The sequence below is a fragment of the Chelonoidis abingdonii genome, chromosome 19 (genome assembly GCF_003597395.2).
Source record: "Chelonoidis abingdonii isolate Lonesome George chromosome 19, CheloAbing_2.0, whole genome shotgun sequence".
NCBI lineage: Eukaryota > Metazoa > Chordata > Testudines > Testudinidae > Chelonoidis > Chelonoidis abingdonii.
In genome coordinates this window covers 37,609,138-37,630,079 of record NC_133787.1, presented here as the reverse complement: position 1 = coordinate 37,630,079, position 20,942 = coordinate 37,609,138, and the positions used below count along the sequence as shown (strand labels likewise).

General features: G+C 44.8%; 1 protein-coding gene across 1 annotated transcript in view; it reads left to right on the top strand.

The window, feature by feature from the left end:
- Positions 1-20,942, top strand: part of SLC7A5 (solute carrier family 7 member 5) — a 57,894-nt gene that overhangs the window by 13,943 nt on the left and 23,009 nt on the right. The window contains exon 2 of the mRNA XM_032793753.2: positions 9,977-10,102. Coding sequence (XP_032649644.1) covers positions 9,977-10,102 — 126 coding nt within the window. The remainder of the gene's footprint in view (positions 1-9,976; positions 10,103-20,942) is intronic.

Below are 20,942 nucleotides of genomic sequence, written 5' to 3'. Positions count from 1 at the left end.
TTCCTACCCTTTGTCCCCTATCTTTTTATCAGTTACCGATCCATGAGAGGACCTTCCCTCTTATCCCATCACTGCGTAGTTTGCTTAAGAGTCTTTGGTGTGGGACCTTATCAAAGGCTTTCTGAAAGTCCAAGTACGCTGCATTGACTGTATCATCCTTGTCCACGTGCTCTGACTGGAGCAGTGGGTTGAAGGAAATTCAGAAGCCTAGGCAAAGTGTAGAGGACAGGCTGCAGCAGACAGGTATCCTTCTCCAGGAAGCTAGACAAATGGTTGAGCCTGAGGGGTCTACAGGGCAGATAAGGCTCACAGGCCATGCCTTCTCCACCCACTACCACCTCTGAGAACTCCCAGATCTGACAGGGCCCTGGGTTGGAACACAGGAAAGGAAGGGTCCGGGTTTCCCTACCATAGCTCCTTAAGAGCCTAGACCCAGATGTGGTTGGAAAGCTGAAGATCCCCAGCTTAAATTGTATCACCTTGCTGTGTGCCTGCCCTCACTTGAATAATCTCATAATGGAGTTATCCTTGTCCTTCAACTCCTGTTCTCCCCATTCTTTCCCCACTGTGTGCTTTCATCACTAGTCTTGTCTCCTCTTACACCTACCCCTTGTCATGCTCCTACCACTAGCAGCTTGGTGTTAGACCCTACAAACAATTTGGCTGTGCAGTGCTGGAGGTGCTACCAGAAACAGACATTGGAAACTCGCAGGGGTTACATTACTGTATAGCCACGCTATTAGTATCAGAGGGAATAAACTTCATGTGGTGGGTCGCTATGTGCCTAGGCCTGAGATGAACCCTGCAGAGGACAGTAGGTTGTTCTACCTTCAGTGAGTGGTTCTGCAACTGAGTGCTCTGTGGTTTAAACCACTGCACACTCTGTGTTTAGGAAGGTAAAGTACTCCCCTGTTTGTCCCAAACGGAGTGGGATAATGTAACCTCCCTTTCCATGTAGCATCTGTTTTCTTCTGGCTTACAACATGGCACTTTGCAGCCTATGTTCTCTCTAAGGGTGAGGTCCCATTTCATTCCCGGGCCGTGTCCTGTTGTCCGCTTCATTCTTCATCTCCTGTTTGTTGGTGAGTTCAACTCATCTTATCTCTCCTACATATTTTGGAACGTTGGGTGCATCATCCCTTCCAGTAAAGTGGGTTTGGCCTCAATCAGAACTTCAGTAACAGGAGGAACTGCCTACATTGTAGGATGGGGCTGTGTCTAAACAGGTTGAAACTGCTCCAGGAGCAGTTGTAGCAAAGGATGATGTAAACATCTGCTGTTGGGGTTTGCCCCTCTCTGGGGTGTCTGGGAGCCAGGCTGTCTCACTACACAAGTCCAGTGCACTGGTGAAGTAGCCTGGTGCGGCAGGGAACAGCCAGGAGCTCAGACCCACAGGCAGGTGCTGACCAAACAGGTAGCAGTTTAAGCCCAGGCTCCTGGGCCTGAGCATCGGGGCGAGGGGGAGACTGCCACCCGTGAGTGGGGTGGCAGGGGGGGACGCAGGCCCACCCACTTCTCTGCGTCCCAGCCCGGGGCCACAACAGCGGCAGACTGCCTGCTGCTGTGTCAGTGGGGATCCTGGCCGCAACACACTGACATTGGGTCTGGGTGTGCTGCAACCAGACTAGGATCGGCTGTCCCTGGGCCACTTCTGACCTCCCCCTCTACTGGTACCTCTGTCCCGGCTGCGTCTTCTGCAGCGTCCCACACCATGGACTCCTCAGGATACTGAGTGAGGGGTAAACTGGGCAGCTCCTCGGGGTCCCTTTGTACTGGTCGGCTTACGGGCCCTCCAGTGCCTGGTCGGCATCCAGGCTGCGCAGGTATGGCCAGTCCTCAAGTCGGTCGCAGGCGGCAGGAGTCTCCCCAGCGGGAGCTAGGGCATCAGCATCTGGCCTCTCTGACGGCCAGGCAGCCTCTGAGCCCTGGGCTGGGCTTTTATACTTCCTACCCTGCGCCGTGACTTCTGAGGGGCGGGTGCAGGCTCCAGCGACTCCGCCCACTTTTGCGTCTGTAGAGGCTCACCCCTCTCTGGGGTGGCTGGGAGCCAGGCTGCCTCACTACAGATAAATGTAGGCACCTGATGAGAATGACCAAGTGTGGCTTTCCAGTTAATGCTCAGCTCTTAAAGCACATTTCAAACATGAATCCTTGGAACACTTCTGTGTGGTGTTCCAGATGAGGGAGCTAAGATAGAGAGGCTGTGATCTGCCCTAGATTCACCCTGCTCCCCCTGTAAACCCAAATTTTGCCCTTTCCTCCCCAGGGAGACAGTATGGTACCCCTGCCTCACCTGACAGATGTGTACATCTTGCTCCCGTGGTCCTGGACAGGTGAGGGGAATGGGACAGGAAGTTACTTTCTGTAGGTCTAAAATGGGGATATTTGGCTACCTCTCATGGAAATGTAGGATTCTTTCAGTTTACATCTTCAAAGCAATGCAGGCTCCTGACCACAGTGTAAATGTAGGGTATCTTGGTAACCACCGCAGTCCAAAAACTGAGATTTGTACAGCTAATGAAGTGTGAGGAGGAAAGAAGTAGCTGGGGGCAGGGGCTTCCTTCCATAGTAGGATATGTATATAGTAAAACAGATGCATCTCTATCACCTAGACAGTCATTATCTCTTGAGTTCAGCAGTGACTGATGCACTCAAGTGTGTAGTTTCCGTAAACTGTACTAGTCAGAGCAGGCTGCTGAGAATCAGGGCTTTCTTCTCCCGCTTTCAGCTCTCCTGTTGACTCACTGTGTCACATCTGTGTTACGTGCAGTTACAATATTTACATACTGGCCCAGGGTTTGGAGATTTCATTCATGTGTAAATAGCATTGACTTCCTGACCCAAAAGGTGGGCATTAGTGTTCTATACTTCATGTGCGCATATTTAGCAAACTCCATTGCCTTACAGCAACTGTTCTGTGCACTGCACAGGATCAGATCAGATTCCCCCCCTTTCCTAGGAACAGGGCTAGTATAACAGCCGAAGAGGGCTCTTGGTTTGCTGCTTGCTGGTTAGTTTTGGGTCGTCTTCCCCTCCTCCCCCAACAGTATTCCCTGGTGGTTGTCCTTACTGCTCTGGATTTCTGGTCTCTGGTCCAGATCTAGTATCCAGAGTTCCTGGAATTTACTATGAATTTTCTTGGGTGTGACTCCTCCACTCTCATGCACTTCCAAGGTGTTGTGTGGCACTGTAGCTGCCGTGTGTTTGAGTCAGCGTGTTTCTTATGCAATTTCCCTCATTTGCCTGCAAGCCACTGTAAGTAATGTCATGTTTGCTTTGGGCAGAGCCACACCTTCAGGTTAAACGTCTGGATTCTCTGCTCTACAACCACCCAGGGCCTGTGTGCACGTGGGTTTTTCTGTGCTGGCTGAGCATCCCATTTTGAAGGGATTTATTCATGGTGCTGTCAGTGCCTGATCCTGTTTAAAATAAAATCCCTTTGTAATCTGTTTAAAGGAATTTGTTAATAAAAGCTAGTGCTCAGTGGGGTCAAATGTAAGTGCTTGTGGGCGCTACCACTGTGGTATCACACATGAATAAATTTGTCCTCAGTCCCTCATGTGAGGTAAGAAAGTATTATCCCCATTGTACAGCTCAATAACTGAGGCACAGATTAAGTGACTTACCCAAGTTCATGCCAGGAGACCAGCAGAACTGGGAATGTAACCCATAGGCTCTGACTCCAAATCTAAGGCCTTAATCACAAGATCGCCCTGTCTCTCCTTGAAATCCTTGGGCTCTTGCTCTCCAGTTCTTTGTGGAATCTGCTGCCCTTAAAATCTCTTGAAGGGACTTTGCAGGAACCTCCTGTTAAGGGCTGAAGAGGCACATGGATCCGTATAGGCAGACCCTCCTCTCAGGATTTTATAATAAAATGTTTTCAAATTTGCTTTGTCTCCTCTCTTGAGATCAATGCAGCTTCTTGTTACCCCAGCTCAGTAAAGCTCCTGCAGAGAGACATGACTGATCAGCTCACTGTGTATGTTCAACATGGGCTGAAATTTTCCTTCTCAGAATGGCGACGCCTGCTTTGCACCTGTTCAGATTAAAGCATTGGGCAGCTAGGACTCTGTTTAATGGAAGGGCAACCGCCATTCTCCTTGGTTCAGATAGAGCGATTAGTTTGGGACTTGCTGAGTGGGAACTAATGGGAATGGAAGTTTCCCTAGGTAAATGTCTTCCACTCAAACCCTGCTTCTAATGCACAGTGTCTCAGATCAAGGAATAAACCTTTAGGCATTAAAGAATCCTGTCCCTTTCCACTTGAGATCTCTTAAGAAATGGAACATCACTGGAAATTTGTCCTCAAGGCTCAGTGAAACTTACCCACGTGCTTGTCCCTCTAGTAGTATGTCTATACTGCAGGAAAAACACCACAGTAGTGAGTCTCAGAGCCCCCAGGTCAACTGTGCTGCAGGGCTTGTGCTACAGGGCTAGAAATAGCAACGTGGACATATCGGCCCAGGCTGTGAAACCCGGTGAGGGGGAGGACCCCAAGGCCCAGGCTCAAGCCCCCGAGGGAATGTCTACATTGCTATTTTAGCCATGTAGCAGTAGCCCCCTGAGCCTGAGTCAGTTGACCAGGTTCTAAGAGAGACTGCCATGGGGGTGGGTTTTTTTAATAGTGTAGACACACCCTTGGGCCTCTGATGTATCCATCTCTCTAGTAGATGAGACAATATTACTTAGTGCTTTGAATAGCACTTCTAACACTGAAAGCACTTTACATACATTAATTTTGCAGCATCCCTGTGCAGTAGGCAAGTGTTGTTCCTGTTTCACAGATGGGGAAACTGAAGCATAAAGAAGTCATGACTTGCCCCAGCCCAGAAAATGTGTGAGCCTGGTGTCGAATGTAGGATTTCTCAGTCCTGTGCACTGATGCATTTCTCTATTAATGCCCAATATCACAGGGTGGTGCTTAAGGTGAATTTAAAAAATGAGATGAATACAAATACTTCCACAACATTTTACATTTAAAACCAAGTGAAAGGTTTTTAGGCAGCCCTTTCCAGTCCCTCTAGCACAACCTTGCTGGTTAGGGTGCAACCAGAGGGGCCAGAAAGAGACTAGCATTTAGCGTGCAGGCCAAAGGGAATGTCACACAGGAAACAAAATGGCTAAATGAAGAGTAAATGGATGTTAACACTCCAAGGGCCTGTCTACACTAGGGGAGAAAGGGTGTTAGTGTTAGCTCATGTTTTCAAATCCGTGTGTACATATTGGGTTAGTTGTTGTATTTTAACACATTTGCTAGCTGAGGTGAATGCTAGGTTCTCTCCAGAATTCACTACTGAGTTGTGTTTTAAAAGGGGGAAGCTATAGTGTGTAAATGATCCTGTTTAAACACACCTTTTTCCCTAGTGTAGACATACCCTAAGGTTGCCTTACCTACCCAGGCAGGGAGCTGTTTTATAGAATAGCTAACTTAACAGTGCCCCTTCTAAGAAAATACTTTGATGTAGATGCTGTGTGTTCACTCGTTACACAATGATAGGAGCTCTATCTCTGGGCCATGCTCCTGCTGAGCTTTGATAGTGCTGCCTGCTTCTTTTCCTGCTGAATAACCTCAAAGTCAGACCACTTGGTAGCGTTGGAATGAGGCACAGAGATATGTCCTATCTCCCTTGAACAATATGTAGCAAAGGAGCCATGTTCTACGGGTTTTAATTGCTGGGGGTGGGGTGGGGAGAAAGGTTTTTTCAGTTTGCTACAACGCCTACCGTTCCCAATCCTATGCTCTCTCCTATACATTAAAGCAGGTCAGCTAAAGCGGAGCCCATGTAGGATGCAATGCAGAACTACATCCACCCTGAAAGGAACCACGGTGGGAGACTTTAGGTCCTACACAGAGCAGCTCTGGGTCACGATGGAGCGTTTGTGTCATAAACCCCCAACATTCAGACTCATGAGTTGCATCCCCCCAAAACTGCCTGATTGGCTTAAAAATTATGATATATACATATACAAACATTTTAGGTTCTTTTAGTTTTAAGCCTCTAGGCTACATTGGGTCACACTTACATGCTTTTCTCTACAACCATGAGGGCCAGAATTCGTTGTTTAAATGAAAGCTGAAATTCTCACATATTCATGTGACTCCAGAAACAGGAGCTTTAACAGAAACCCCTCTAATTGTCAAGAGAGTTGCAACAACAAGCATTTCATTTTAGGACCCGTTGTCTTTCATATGCTCTCAGACCAGGAGGGACCACTGTGATCATCTAGTCTGACCTTCTGCATAACACAGGCCAGAGAGCTGCCCCAGAATAATTCCTAGAGCAGAGCTTTTAGAAACACATCCAGTCTTGATTTAAAATAGCCAGTGATGGCAAATCCACCACAGCCCTTGGTAGAAAGTTTCACAGTGGTGGGTGTGATCTGCTCCGCTTTATACAAATTTGGTTCAGCCTTCAAGCTCCTGCCAAGCTTCTGTTGCAGTCCTTGGGTGGGCAGAGTTTGGGCATTAGAACAACTGGTGTCCTTGCCATGCCGTGTGCTACGGTTAGCTTTTTGTGCTGTCTGAATGAATGATGCAATCATGCTCGGCTGTGCTGCTTGGTTGTGCTGCGTCACCAGGAAATCCACTCACTAGGGTGATTCATTCAGACACTCCCTGAACTTGCCTTCCACTGGGTGTATCTTCTGAACATGATGTACGCAGGAAGAGTAAGGCAACAGCTTTATCAGGTGTTTAGACCCCATCAAATGCAAGTCAGGCACTAACAAATTAGAACATTTAAAAGCAAAAATATTAAGTAAGGGGTGTGTGTGTGTGTGTTTTTCCTCCTCCACCCCACTTAGATTATCAGCTTTTCCTCTCTTTATTGCCTTACACGGTGGCTGTGAGGTTTAGTTAACTGTTGGAGACCTTTGGCTGTAAGTCCATAGGTGGAAGAAAATTACTACTAGCTGGCATATAGAATATTAACTAATACAGTTTGGAGGTTTCAGTGGTGTGATTCTCCAGTTTGAGGTACATCTATCCTGAGGTTCAGGTTTTCAGCCTTCAAATTCTGAAGGGCATGTCTGATTTCACAGTCTAAGTCACTGCCTGCACAAATGTGTCTAGCAATTTGTGCAATCTCAGCATTTTCCGCATGTTTTCTAAACTTTCTGCACAGCTCTCCCTGGGGTGTCTGTTTCAAATGGCCAGAGGAGAAAAACTAGCTTTTTAATCACTTCAGTGTTCAGGCCGGAAGTCCATGGGTGACTATACTATTCAGGATCTCAGCGCCTATTTCTTCCCCCGCCAAAAAAAAGGAAAGGAAATGAGCCCCCCCCCAGTATTTGAAAATGGAAAACCCCAAGCATCACATCCATGCTATGTCTGCTCTACCTGAAATGTAAACTCTGACCTATTACGGATGTAAGGCTCGTCACAGCACTGCACAAAACAGCTGTTTGGAGAAGGGATCATCTTTTCTTAATGTCTTCAATATAGATATTAGCACATTGGGGCCCAGCTCCCTTGGGGTGCCCAGGCACTACTATGATACAGTGACAAAGCAGTTCACCTGCTGGTAGTGCTGGGTAGGACCTTGTCTCTCAGACTCCAGCTCCTATGGATTTCTCTGGCCAGGCTGAGTGCAGGGAGCTGAGAGGGGTCGCTGGCTAGCTTGGGGGAAGTGGGCAGAATACTTACTTAAGAGAATAATCACATCTTTCTCTAAAAACTGCGGAAAGTACCACCTGGCTGGGGGTTTCCCATCTGCAAATGAACTCTCCCCGCCCCTGAAATGGAACCTGTTGCTGCACCCTGTCAGTGGGTGGGTGGAAGGAGAACAGCTGATCGGCAAGATGTCGGGTTGGAGGAGTAGGACCCCGTTAGCCCTCCCAGGCGCTTGGGGAAGGCTTTGTGTGTGGTCGGCTGTGTTGCCTTGATTCCATCTGAACAAAGTGGAAAGATAAAAATGTGACCGTCTCATCCCTGCCTGTGGATAGCAGAATATAATAATTCTTCTTGGTGGTGTGACTGCAGGGCTCTGCGCTGTCCACCCTCTCTGTGTGTAGGCACGTCCCCCTTCAACTCCTTCCAGCCCAGTCAGCTGGGCATGCTTGATACCATGCTGCCCCTCCCCTCCTTTCCACAGGGAAACCAATGAGTTCAATCCGGGCCAGGACTGTCACAGGGTGCTGACAGCCACTCCTGGTTGTTGTCACTCTTTTTCTTTCTGATCAGACTGCCGGGGAAGCTGGTGTGTGTGAATCTGTAACCCATTCTCACTCTCTTCTGCCCCCTTCCTTCAAAATCACACCAGTCCTGCCACAGCATGAAAGATGTAACTGGGATGTGAATAAATGACCTGTATATTACATCTCTTGGGGAAGTGTTGTTGTGTTTGGCTGAGGATCCTGTGAGTCCGGGTTGTGTTGACGGTAGTTTGATAGAGGATGGGGGTTGTTTTGTGATTTGTAGGCAGATGCCTGTTGCAAAAAGGAAATCGGTGACAGCCATGCATTGGAATGTACAGTAGCCTGGGTGCTAATCTGACCCCTCCTGGAACATATACCACCCCGCTTGGCTGCCTTCCTCCTCTGTTGTTAGAAAACTCATCTAGCTTCTGAAGACTAAAAATATACATTGCAGCCCATGTGCGAGAAGATCAGCACTAACCCGTGTGCAAAATCATGGCTCAGGAAAAAGAAGATCAGATGCTCAGAGACATCTCAGTGACTACCTGGATCCAGGCCTGCAGCCAGAAGGGGGGAGATGGATGCGGTACTGGATCCAAGCTCTGGGTGTCTGTGCATTGGAGAGAGGTGATGTGTTAGATTTGGGTTCGAACAGAGGAGTTCCATAGAACAGACTGTGGGCTGCTGCCCACTATACGGCATACCATTAACCCCGGTATCACCTGGCGCTACTTGCCCATCTCCCCAGCAGGAGAGGGGAGCTGGACAAAGAGAGTGACCATGTGATGAAAACCCTTATGATCTTCTGATCACTTACTATCTTAAAAGGAAATAAAAGGTTTTGTTAGTGAGCAGCTTTCTTTCACATTAGAGGTGGCAAAATGCCTTTGCTTTTATATGGAGGCAGTGTGGTCTAGTGGACAGCGCGCTGGTCTGGGAGTCAGGAGACCTGATTCCTAGTCACAGCTCTGCCTCCGATCTGCATTGTGACTTTGCACATGTTGCTTTTCTTTTCCCTCCCACTCTGCATTTGTCTTGTTTACTGAGACTTTAAACACCTCAGGGCAAGGATTTTCTCTTCCTGTGGGTTTGCACTGTGTCTAGCATAACGTGTCCTCAGTTTCAATTGGTGCTGTTGTAATACAGGTAATGAATATATCAACGCTAGAAATAGCTCCCGGAGTCTGTATTTCCATGGTGATTATATGTAAGTTGGCTTGACCATAGGAGTAACGGGGTTGCTTTAGGAGATGTTGAAGCCATGTACTTTCCTGTTAGTGCATTTTTATGATGTGTCACTGTACCCATGTAAGGAGGCATGTCCCTGCTCCAGAAAGTTGTAATCTGTAGCGACCACCTTCTTGAAGACAAGAAATAGGGAGGGGGAGGGATTCATCCCAAGACAATTGTATCTTAAATATTTATTTTTAGTCCCTAACCTGTGTTAGCTAAAATATGGCAAACCTTTGACTATACGGAATAATATACTCCAGGGAGTATGTAGCCCCAGTGTCAGATAAGTATTCTCAGGGGCTAGAGATCTCTGACTTTGTAGATAATATGGAGGGATTATACTACATTAAGTAACATAGGGTTACTACTTAATATAATATAGTCTAATAATAATAGAGAGATTTTCTGCCAAGTCTTTAGAAAGCAAGAGGGTCCTAAGATGGATGCCGTTGTGAGCTCTGTTTGTTCTGTCTGTCTTTCTTAGCAATTTGTGTTTACTAAATTTTAAGAGAAAGCAAAGGCCCGTGAGAAGTCTCAGGATATGTTTTGTGTTCTAAAGACTCACTGCAGTGGAAACTGATTTGTCTCTCCTTATCTCTGTCTTTAGTGTTTCTCACCGCAGTGAATTGTTACAGCGTGAAAGCCGCCACCCGCGTCCAGGATGTGTTTGCAGCGGCGAAACTGCTGGCTCTTGCTTTGATCATCATTCTTGGTTTTGTGCAGATTGGGAAGGGTGAGTATGTCTCCTATTTTTGCTGAGGGAGAGCGTGCAAGGCTGGTGGTTAGAACTGGGGCTGGGAGTTCGGACTCCTGGGTTCTCCTAGCCCTACCATTTATTTCTTGTGTGACCTTGGTGGTGGGTTTTTTTTTTTTGGTTTTTTTTTTTTATGTCAATAGATGTAAACAGTAAAGCACATAAAGCTCCTTTTTGAAACAGGTTCCATGCTATGTTGCAACTTTAACTGAATTCCTTCCACTATCTTTAAAAATGAACACACCAACTCCAAGCTAGTGCACATACTAAGCATTGATACCTTCACACCTGGATTTATAAATGATAAGGATTTCCTCCTTTCCCTGATTCTCAGTATGACTGAATTAGTTTTCTTACCAAATAGCTGATAGTGGAGCTGCTTATGCCTCTCACCTGGGGAAAGATCAGGGATTGATTCTCTGTCAGTTGTGGAAGGAAATTTTTGTCCTGTCGTTACATCATGAAATCGCAGTCACCATAGTGTCTCAACACAACACATCCTGATGACTCAATTTAGCCTTTTTGTGATGCTAAAAATAAAATCAGGATTGTTTTCATTGTCCTGAGGGTCAGGCTTATAGGCTGCAAGGCTGTCTCGCAAATTTCAGGATGTATCTAGGCAGTACAGTAATAAAAATAAATTTATAGTAATATCATAATCCCCTTCACCTCTGCCTTTCAGGGCATTGTAGCAATTGGCTACATAGCTTTCAGAATGTCCTTATATTCTCCCACTTCCAGAAAATATTTATTTGTGTTTTTAAAAATCATAATAGACCAAAGAGACCTTCAGATGAGTCCAGAAATATTAATTACTCTAGAGAATCTGTCCCCAGAAAAAATTATACAAAGGTGTGTTCAGAAGCTCTCATAAACGCAATACAAGTCTGTTCTCTTCCTGTGTGCTTGAGTGATGTTTCCAGCAGTCCCTTTATAAAGGAGGGTGAGTGTGTGATGGAGTGTATATGGGTTTGTCTATGGATAAGCTGCCATATTTTACATCTGTAAAGGGATTGCTCGAATTTATGTTAATACTACGCAGAGTATTCCACCATGCAAGGTATCTTCTACTTAATTCAGCCATTGGTTAATTTGGTTCCCTGTTTAATTTGATCAAAATCTAAGGGCCGAAAGAACATTTATTAAATAACAGGGTGTCCATCATCTTATCTTGATCTCTTTAGCCCAATGTTATTGGGTAACCTGATCACTAAATGCAGAAATTTGTCTCTTAATGAAAAGGGAAGGCTGTAATTCTGAATGAAATCAGAGCGCCCAGGAGAAAGTCTCCATGATAAAAGATTGGTACATTTAAAGGTGACTAATATTTCTATAAGCCCTGACATGTTATATAGAGTGTGTGGAGGACCCTAGCGATCATGTGGATAATTGACCCACTGCTCAATGCAAATGATAAGAAGAGACTTTATTGGAATAAGACGAATAGAAAATCTTGGTTAATTTACAAGTCGTCTGCAAAATGGGCACTCCTGTCTGGGCAGGAACCTGCTGTAGGTCACTGTTGTACCAAATGCCAATTGTCTGTCACCAAGACTTTAAAAAATATATATTCAAATATTTAAAACCACCCCAGAGCTTGTGTGGAGTCTGCTATCACCCAGATACAAGTTTAGCTCACGAGAGAACAGAAATTCCCTTAAACGGGCTGTATAACTCTCTCAGTTTCAGGTTAACTGCACCTTTGAACTCCTCCTTGCCTTCTGCAAGGACATCCACTTAAGGTTTCAGGCTCCCAGTCGTCACCTCTCTTGGGCAGAGACCTCTCTCTCTCTCTCTCTCTCCAGACGGGAGTTTAGGCTTATAGTCCCTTTACACGTCACTGTGATTTCCCCATCAGGGTCCAGCACCTGTGGGTGCCCTTTCTCCAGGGCTTACAGCAGTGTACATCACTTACCAAACAGCCTCCACAAAGCAAAATACAGTTATGTATAAGGTAAAAGCGTTACGGAGAAGACACAAAAACCAATAAATGTTCCTGCATGCATGCTAAAAGCTCACCAGGTGTCACCCATCAATCTTACAGAGTCCTAGTAGGCTAAAGTATTTTAAACCCTTCCGCCAGGGTTGTTGCCTCCACCCCCTTTGAACAGATGGTCTTGTCGATTTGATGGGTCAGAAAGAAGGCCCTGAGTCAGTTTAAAGTCAGCCTTTTTATGCGAAAAGCCCTGAGGTTGTCTGTTGATCTCTGGAAAATCCAGTTTGAACCTGTATCGGCAAGCCTTCTCAGGGAGTGGTACCTCTCTGGGGGTGGTTACAACCTGAGTGATTTGCCTTAATTGCCTTCCACTGTGTTAAGTTCTTGGCAGAGACTGTGGTACCCCTGCCCCCCCTCCCCCACCGGCCCACAGTGATACTGTCACAGAGTCCCCGGGCAATGCTCTGGAACAGCTCCCCACAAAGCCAGTCAGGACTTTGGGGAGCCTCCTCTCCCTTGGAGCAGACTTGTTCAGGGCAAGAAGCTCACACGTCTTCACCTCCTGGGTCTCTCCTTGGAGCATTCAGCATGGGGAGCCCAGGGTCCTGCACCCCCACTTTGCAGTCAGACGTGAACTCTCAGCCAGCAGTAACACAAGGTATTCGATGACAGGAAAGGGTCTAAAACAGCAGCTTGTTAGGACAGCGAACCGGACCCTCGGGGGGGGCAATGAGCCAGACTCCCACCTCTGCCCTCAGCCAGCTCCAGACTAACAACCCCCTCCAGCCCCTCCTCTCTGCTCAGCCCCTTTCCCGGGCCAGGAGATCACCTGATCTCTTTGTCTCCGACACCTTCAGCTGGCACCTTTGCAGAGGAGGGGCCCAGGCCATTAGCTGCTAGGAGACAGAGTGCCAGGCATTTAGGTGCACTGGCCCTTTGCTCTGCAGCAATCACACACCCTTATTCCACCACCTAGATACTTAAGAACTGCATAGGGGACACTTGGCACCAACACAGTATTCAGAACAAACATTAAGAACAGTCCCAGTTCGTCACAGATACATAAATCATTCCTAAATGTAATACAATGTGATCAACAAAGATAATGCCTTGGGTTGCAATACCTGTCCCAATGGTGACCTGAGCACACCACTCCTCTAGCCGCTAGGACACAGTGTTTCCAACAGGATCATGTTCATTCATCAAGAACTAATTAAAGCCCTTATCTTTGTTGGCTGTCAGTCACACACTGCACATTGCTGTGGTAAATGTGAACTGCAGGCTTTGTGCTGAGACCTAAGCTGCCCCAGCTGTATATGACAATCGTCCACCAGTCTGTATTCAGCACCTGTGAGGTAGGTGGGACAGAAATGGGATATCTCTTACAATGCTGGTTCCTGCAGGTCTTCACGAACATAGACGGACAATTGTAACTGATCAGATTGTGCCCTGTATTGATGGCTGAAAGCAAACCAGAGGGTGAGCAGATGTGGGGGAGGGGGCAGCTCTGTTCATTGATGCTGGATATGTGGCCTGTCACTTCTAGGCTGAAACCAGCCAAGATCCACAGTGACTGAGAATTGCTATGCACTGACTCTTGTGTGTCCGTATGTAACTGGTTCGTGGGTTCCCGTCCGTTTCCTAGTAGTCTGCATCGGCAAAAACAGCCCCATGATTGTCATTATCCTCCCAGAACTATCTGTGCATTTTTGTCTACATCATCCCTCATGTATGGAACATCTTCGCTGGACTAGTCTATAAGGCCACTCCCATGTCATCCTTCATATCCTTCTAGTGTGATGACTATAAGAAATTGACCAACTAATAACAGTTATGTAGGCGCACTTGGGGGTAGTTGATACTGGTTTTTAAAAATGCTCGGGCTGTATGTTTTAACTCTCTTGCCCACCTGCCCCCTTTCATAGGTTGCTGGTGCGCTCAGATTGTCAACTCATCCTGGCTGGGACTGCATCTTCCTGTGTGCATGGAAAGTGCCTAGCACTTAGTGGGCACTACCGGAATACTATTAGTAATTAACCCTTTTATTGGCAGTCTTTGCAGAGAAGCCAAGGATTAAATGGGGCAGGGAATATTGTGTCGCCCGAGAGATGGCTTCTCCAGGACTGGGTTGAAGGTATGTTGACTGGGCAGTCGAGGGATAAGCGGCACTGGTGCTAATTTACTGAATTATCAGAAGACTTCAGTCTCCGGCACTGTCAGCTGACACTAGCACTAAACTCTGTTAATTGAAAAATTTTAAAAATAAACTTTTAAAAAAATAAAATTTCTTTTCAGGAAGACAAAGGAAGTATTCTGCTTATTTTTTGTTGTTTCCTTGTATAGTTACCCTGTGAACTTACAACTTTCTCGAAGATAGGGAAATCATAGAATATCAGGGTTGGAAAGAGGTCATCTAGTCCAACCCCCTGCTCAAGGCAGGACCAATCCCCAGACAGATTTTTACCCCAGTTCCCTAAATGGTCCCCTTAAGGATTGAACTCACAACCCTGGGTTTAGCAGGCCAATGAAATGCTTTATCTCAGATTTGATTAGCAAGCAAACTTACCCTTATAAAAAGAGTTTCCATATGACTGGATAAAAGTGGATGAGAATTTTGAAATCTGGGTTTTATGAAAAGAAACTTCTTTCAGGGAGCTATGCAAGCACTTTTTTTGTTCAATGTGGATAAATAACATATTTATAGCTTGTCCCTCCTAGCTTCGTCCTGGCAAATTCACTTCACTGCCCTCCCTCCCCCCCCCCTTTTAAATTCCTGCCTGACCTTTGGGAGACACTGCTGTCTTTGCAGAATTCCTTGCTTCTTCAGAGGATTTTATTCCCCTTCCAACTCAGTGCTTACAGCTCTGGAGGAACATTGTTCAAGGCTTTGTTGCAAAATATACTTCCCTCCCCCTTCCTGCTTTGCTGAACTTTATCACCTTTAAAAGAAGAAGAAGGAAAAAACACAAACAAATCCTCTTCTCCAATTTCCCAGTAATTACCCTGGGCCAAGTGAAATCTTTGTTTTTTTATTTTCTGTTTATTATAGTAATAATAATACTGCTGTACATCTTTGGAGCACTTTTACTCCACACAAATCTTACCCTCAGGTCTTTTGCAGAGTATGAGTAAGATTTGGCTCCTGGTTACATAGGTGTAAAATCCACGTTAACTCTACTGACACACGGTTGTAACCAAGAGTAGAATTTAGCCCTGTTCATGTAGCAACCATCCTATATCTTCCTCCCTTATCACCTCTCTACTCTGTCTCTCTTTTGCAATCTTACTTGATAACCTCCCTTCTTCCTTGTCTCTGTGCCTCTTCATTTTTCACTCCAGCACTAGTGCATACTTGTGTCAGCAAGCAACATTTCTGCCAACCGTTGAGGAGTGTTTTATATCTCAGTCCCTCCAGCAAAGCCTTCCTGATGGGAGCTGGATGCTCCTCTTTTCCAGCCCTTTAACAGACCTACCTAGGTGCCCGTGAGTTGCACAACAGGGCAGATTATAAGGGTCAGAGGTTGACTGGATTATAAACTCTGTTTGTTTGTTCCCTCATGAAAATGGAGGTTTGCTAACATAACAGTATATTGGGTACTATTTATCTCTGTAAATACATTTTGGGACGTTGTTTGCATGGAAGATGTTAAATGTGGATTTGCAGTTTTTGGTGGGTTGATCTTCCCATGTCCTACAAAATCCCAAACATGTCAGGATGCGTTCCATGGGATCTTGCATCTCTGAGGTACTTCACAGGCCACTCTGGTGTGGAATGCACTGCTCCTGCTGAAGTACATTTAGGACAGGAAGTGAAGAGTAAAGCAATTAGACTCAATAAGACAATAAGCCCTTTACGGCAGACACCATGTCTTCCTTTGCGTTAACACAACACCCAATACAATAGGGCCCCAATCAGGATTGGAACCTTTGGCTGTTACCACTGTGCAAATAATTAATAATAAAGCTATCCAATTGAAACTCATGGTGCGGTTTGGGCAGGAGAATCTCATTACTCGCATGGGATTTAGGTAGGACTGTACTTGACTGTTCTATTTAGAATCTCTCTACCTGAAGTAGATAACTCTCACAGTCATTCCATGTTTACAAGCTGCCCTAAATCAAGAGACCTTCTCTTCTTGCTTGTTTAGTTTTTTTCTTTAACAAAATGCGAGGCAGAGAAATCTCCCGTGTCTAATACTTACTTTCACCAGCCTCACAATGGAAGAATCTGTCTCACTGATCATCTGCTAGATTCACTTATTCCTCTCATGTGCCCTTTCTCATCCTCCATTCGTATTTTAGTTTCCATCTTCCCAAAGCTAGCACTTCTCCATAATCTCACCACAGAGCTGTAAGCCTGCTACAGTAGCGATACAGCAAGGGGACTATTTTTCTTTTTTCTCCAGTAACAGAATTAAGTTAGTATCACATAAGGTTGCACAACGTCTGGTTGCTGGATCTCTTGCATGCTAATATCAATAGGCCTTGTGTATAAAGTGCTGGCTCTTTAAAATCGGTAATTTTTCTCAAACCCTGTTAAACTCTGAGTAGGTGGGTGACAATAAATCCCATTTCCATGGGAAATACATTTTTATTCTGTGTGTCCTTGTTTTCTTCTAGACTAATCATTGTACTCTTTAGACAAAAGGAACTCTTAGCGCGACGAGCTCTGTGAATTTGACCCTTGGCTGGCAATTATTGTTGTAGCAAAGTACACATCAAGTTTGAAATATTTTTTTGCAGCAGCTTGGCTGGCTCTGAGGTCTGGGAGGTAGAAGGGTTGGTATGTTCCCATGACATTTCATTTTGTGTCTGAATGGAGTTCGTTAACTTTTTTTCATTTATTATTTTTCCTACCACTATTTTATATTTACATGATCAGTAAACAGTGGAAAATAACAATATTGTAGTCTCTTATTCAAATGTGGAAACTTTGGAGTCTTTATAGCCTGTCTGTCTGCACTTCCCCCTCAGTCCTTGGCTCTGTCTTTTCTCCCTGTTGTGAAGTGCTTTCATTACTTTAAGAACCGCAGTAAAATTTTATGGCAGAGAAAACATGTGACCATATTACCCTTTGCAAAACAGGATTTTCTTATGAGCTTTCTGTTTACACCTCTAATGCAGATCCAGAAGGAGAGCGGAAGTTGGTTCCTACACCTAGGGCCTGATTATTTTAAAAAGTTGTACCAGTATTACTATTATGGGACAGAAAAGGGCGAGGAGCTTTGTTTTTGTTTTTTTTAACTCTGGATAGTTATACCGGTAAAAGCCTTAATGTGGATGCACTTGCGATGGGTTTCCCCTGCGGTGCCACTTGGAACTGGGGTACCACTGAGCCCACCTGACCCACCAGCCTGGGTTTCCTTTCACACTGTGGTAAGTTGCCAAGCTCTCCAAGCTTGCTCTTTCACCAGCCTACACACCCAGCTGCAGCTTCACACACATGCTGAGATCAGCTCTGCATGGGAAGGCTCAGCTAAGACACCTCCCAGTCGCTAAGGCAACACCCTCCCCCCGAATGCAAACCCAAAATTATACCATCTTGCGCTGCATATGGAACTGTACAGCGTAAACTCATGAAATTCGCCCCCTCCCTCAATGAGGAGGAAGATATGCAACAGCTTTCTCCTCCAAGTATAATTTCTACATGCTGGTTTTAGACAGTTTATTAACAAGCTTATTAACTACAAAAGATAGATTTTAAGTGATAGCAAACAGATCAAGGCAGATTACTTTGGTAAATAAACAAAACTGCAAACTGAATTTAACACACTAGATAGGATATGAATTAGCAAATTCTCACCCTGAGTGATAAACAGGCTCGCAGATTCTTAAGGCATAAGCTGCCTTGGCTTTCCCGGGTTTTCATACACAGGCTAAAAATACCTCTAACCTGGAACCATCACTTCCCCCAGTTCAGTCCTTGCCCCTCAGGTGTTTTCAGGTGTGTTGTTGTGGGGAGAGTGAGGTACCATCATGATGTCATTTTCCCCCTTTTATATCTTCTTCCCACTTGTTGGAAAGCTCTTTTGCTGTGACCTGGGTCAAACATTTCCCATTGTGTAATGCTATCTCTGAGAGGTTTCTGTTGTACACAGTTCCTGGGGTTATCCGTGTGCATGTGTGCATTTCCTTAATAAGCCATTAACATTGTTTGGCCTTTTTACTGTTGTACCTGAAAGGCTGCTTGTGCGTGTTTTCAACCTCACATCATTTTTCAGTAACACATACATAGCCAAACTTCATAACTTCACATACCATGATAGCACATGCAATCCAATGAGATATTAATGTCTAGCAGATCAAGACTTTTAGAATGGTACCTCACAAGGCATACTTTGTGCAAAACATATCCTTATGACAGTGGTGAATATTGGGGAGCCAGGGTGTCACAGCACTTATGCCAGTATAAGGGTACCTTATGCTGGTATATTTCAGAGTAGCAGCCGTGTTAGTCCGTTTCTGCAAAAAGAACAGGAGTACTTGGGCTTTCATGGGCTACAGTTTATGCTCAAATACATTTGTTAGTCTCTAAGGTGCCACAAGTACTCCTGTTCTTTATGCTGGTATAGTTATTCTGCTTCCTGTACATGAATAGGTCATAACTGTATCCACACTGGGGGTGGGTTGTACCAGTTTAAACTATATAAATATAGTTAAAGGGAGAGAACTTTCTAGTGTAGACATGGCTCCTGTTTTTTCCCTCCACTGCTACTACAGACTATCTTTGTTCTCTCTTCTAGTGATATGCTCATGTTTACTTTTTTCCTTCTGTCCAAGCATGTCTAAGCGTTTTTTGGCAAGGTATTGCCTAGTGAAGAGGCAGTGTGATCTAGCAATTAGAACAGGTGACTGGGAGTATGAACACCTGGGGCTAGATTCTGCATCTAGATTTATTTGGCTGGAAGACTGGGGTCCGATCATATAGAACCAGTTGCAGCAGCTGGCTCTTGGGTTATATTCCTGGATCTACATCTGATTTGTTATGGTTTCAATTAAAATTAGTATATGGATGATGAGTATTTTGGAGCAAAATTGAAGGGAGAAACCAAGAAAATTGGGGTGGCTTTGACTACGTGGCAGCTTTCCGATCTTTGGATTTGGAGCTGATCTGATTGAGCCATTAAGTTTTCCGAGGACGTGAGCGACATAAACTATATCGTGATTATTCCCATTGCAGTTCTGCAGCTGTTGCATTTAGACCCATAGCTCTATTGAAGGCCTGCTTAAAAAATCAGACTGTAAGGATTTGTTTAAAGAAAAAATATAATAGCTTCACTGGGACAGTTTTAAAGCTGGTGCCTTTAATCTGTGGCACCACACAAGAACACGTTGGTATATTTAGATGTGGAAAACGTGAAGTGGACATTCTAAAGTAAAAAAACCAGATTATAAATTTTTTCTAAATTTCTTAATTATTAAAACTGAACATTCTTAAAATCCTAACTTCCTTTTTGCCATTAATGCTGGGTGAGATGTGTGTGTGAGATATATACACTTTCATTGATTAATCGTGATCAATGAAAATAGTCAAGTTCAGTTCCTGGTTCTTGTGCCCAATGCTGCAATATTTGGTTACAGCCACTGCTATGGCATGCTTAAACCCAAAGCAAAAACTTGTTCTCACCAATTTTTTTGGAGAGGTGCGTATGCGAATGGGAGTAATTAAATTTAGATTTCTGTTAGGTTACAACTTTTAAAGCATTCTTGAATTCTGATTTTAAATCATTTGCCTGTGAGCCCCAAAGCGACTGCCTTAAATCCACTGTGGTGGCAACACTGAGAATTAAGGCTTCCACCCTGTCCTTAACTCACTTCACTGTATTCTCAGAGACTTAACACAGAGAGCTGCAACTGCTGAACAGACACGGGTGAATTAAGGACAGATGTAGGTAGGCTGAATTTCAAACATTTGCCATGGAGGGTTTAGATTAGCCCCCCAAACCTCGTTTTTTCCTTTAATTATATGCAAACTGTATAATCCTGTACTCTTGGGTCCCCCACCTCATGGACTGGTTCATTGTTCAGGGTAAAACGGTCTTTAAAGGAACAATTGTGCTTGGCAAACTTCCCACTGTACGTGGGACTGTTTTTAAAATAAAAGTTAGGAACTGAAGATCCAAACCTTCAGAGACTAAGCAGAGCAGCACAGAATAAATCCATAAAAGTCCAATAGAAATATTATCTACCTACTCTGGTTGCAAGGCAACACCTTGGGTTTGTGTTTGTGTACATATCTTTATTTTTAATTGAATCTCTTTCCCTTTTGCTAGGAAGTTCCCTTTTGATCTGCCTCCTTCAGTGAGGTTCATTTTACTAATTCCATGGCGGGAGAAAAAGAAAATTGCCTTGTTTGTGACAAATCCTCGGGTTAGAACAGATCTAAGGGAGGGAAAGTTTACCCTCTTTCACTCTACTGGCAATAATGGTAGTTGAATGTGCTGAAAAAGCCTGTCAAAATAAATCTGTATGAGACCAAGGGATGGAGTGAAGAAACCCTTGTTAATAGCAAAAGATTGGTCAGGTTAGAGAGGTCTGGTTTATTCTGGAATCCCATGAAAGAGAAGCTAAGAAATATTCTGTTGAATTGACAGGGAAATTTGCAGTGCTTGGCCAGTAATTAACAAAATCTCAGGCGTGAAGGATCTCAGAACATAAACTGTAGACAGATTCTGACAATACATAGGGCCACAGATAGAACAAGTGTTGTCATTGTCTATGTTCCCTGCACTCCATGCCCAGAGTTAATTATAAGTCACCATTCAGAGAACAGCAGACAATTAGCATAGTTACCGCAGTCAGTAGATTTTCTTCTAATGCCTGCTGGCTGGCTGGCTCAGGGGACTGGTAATGGGGTATAGACCTTGGACATGAAGCTCACTT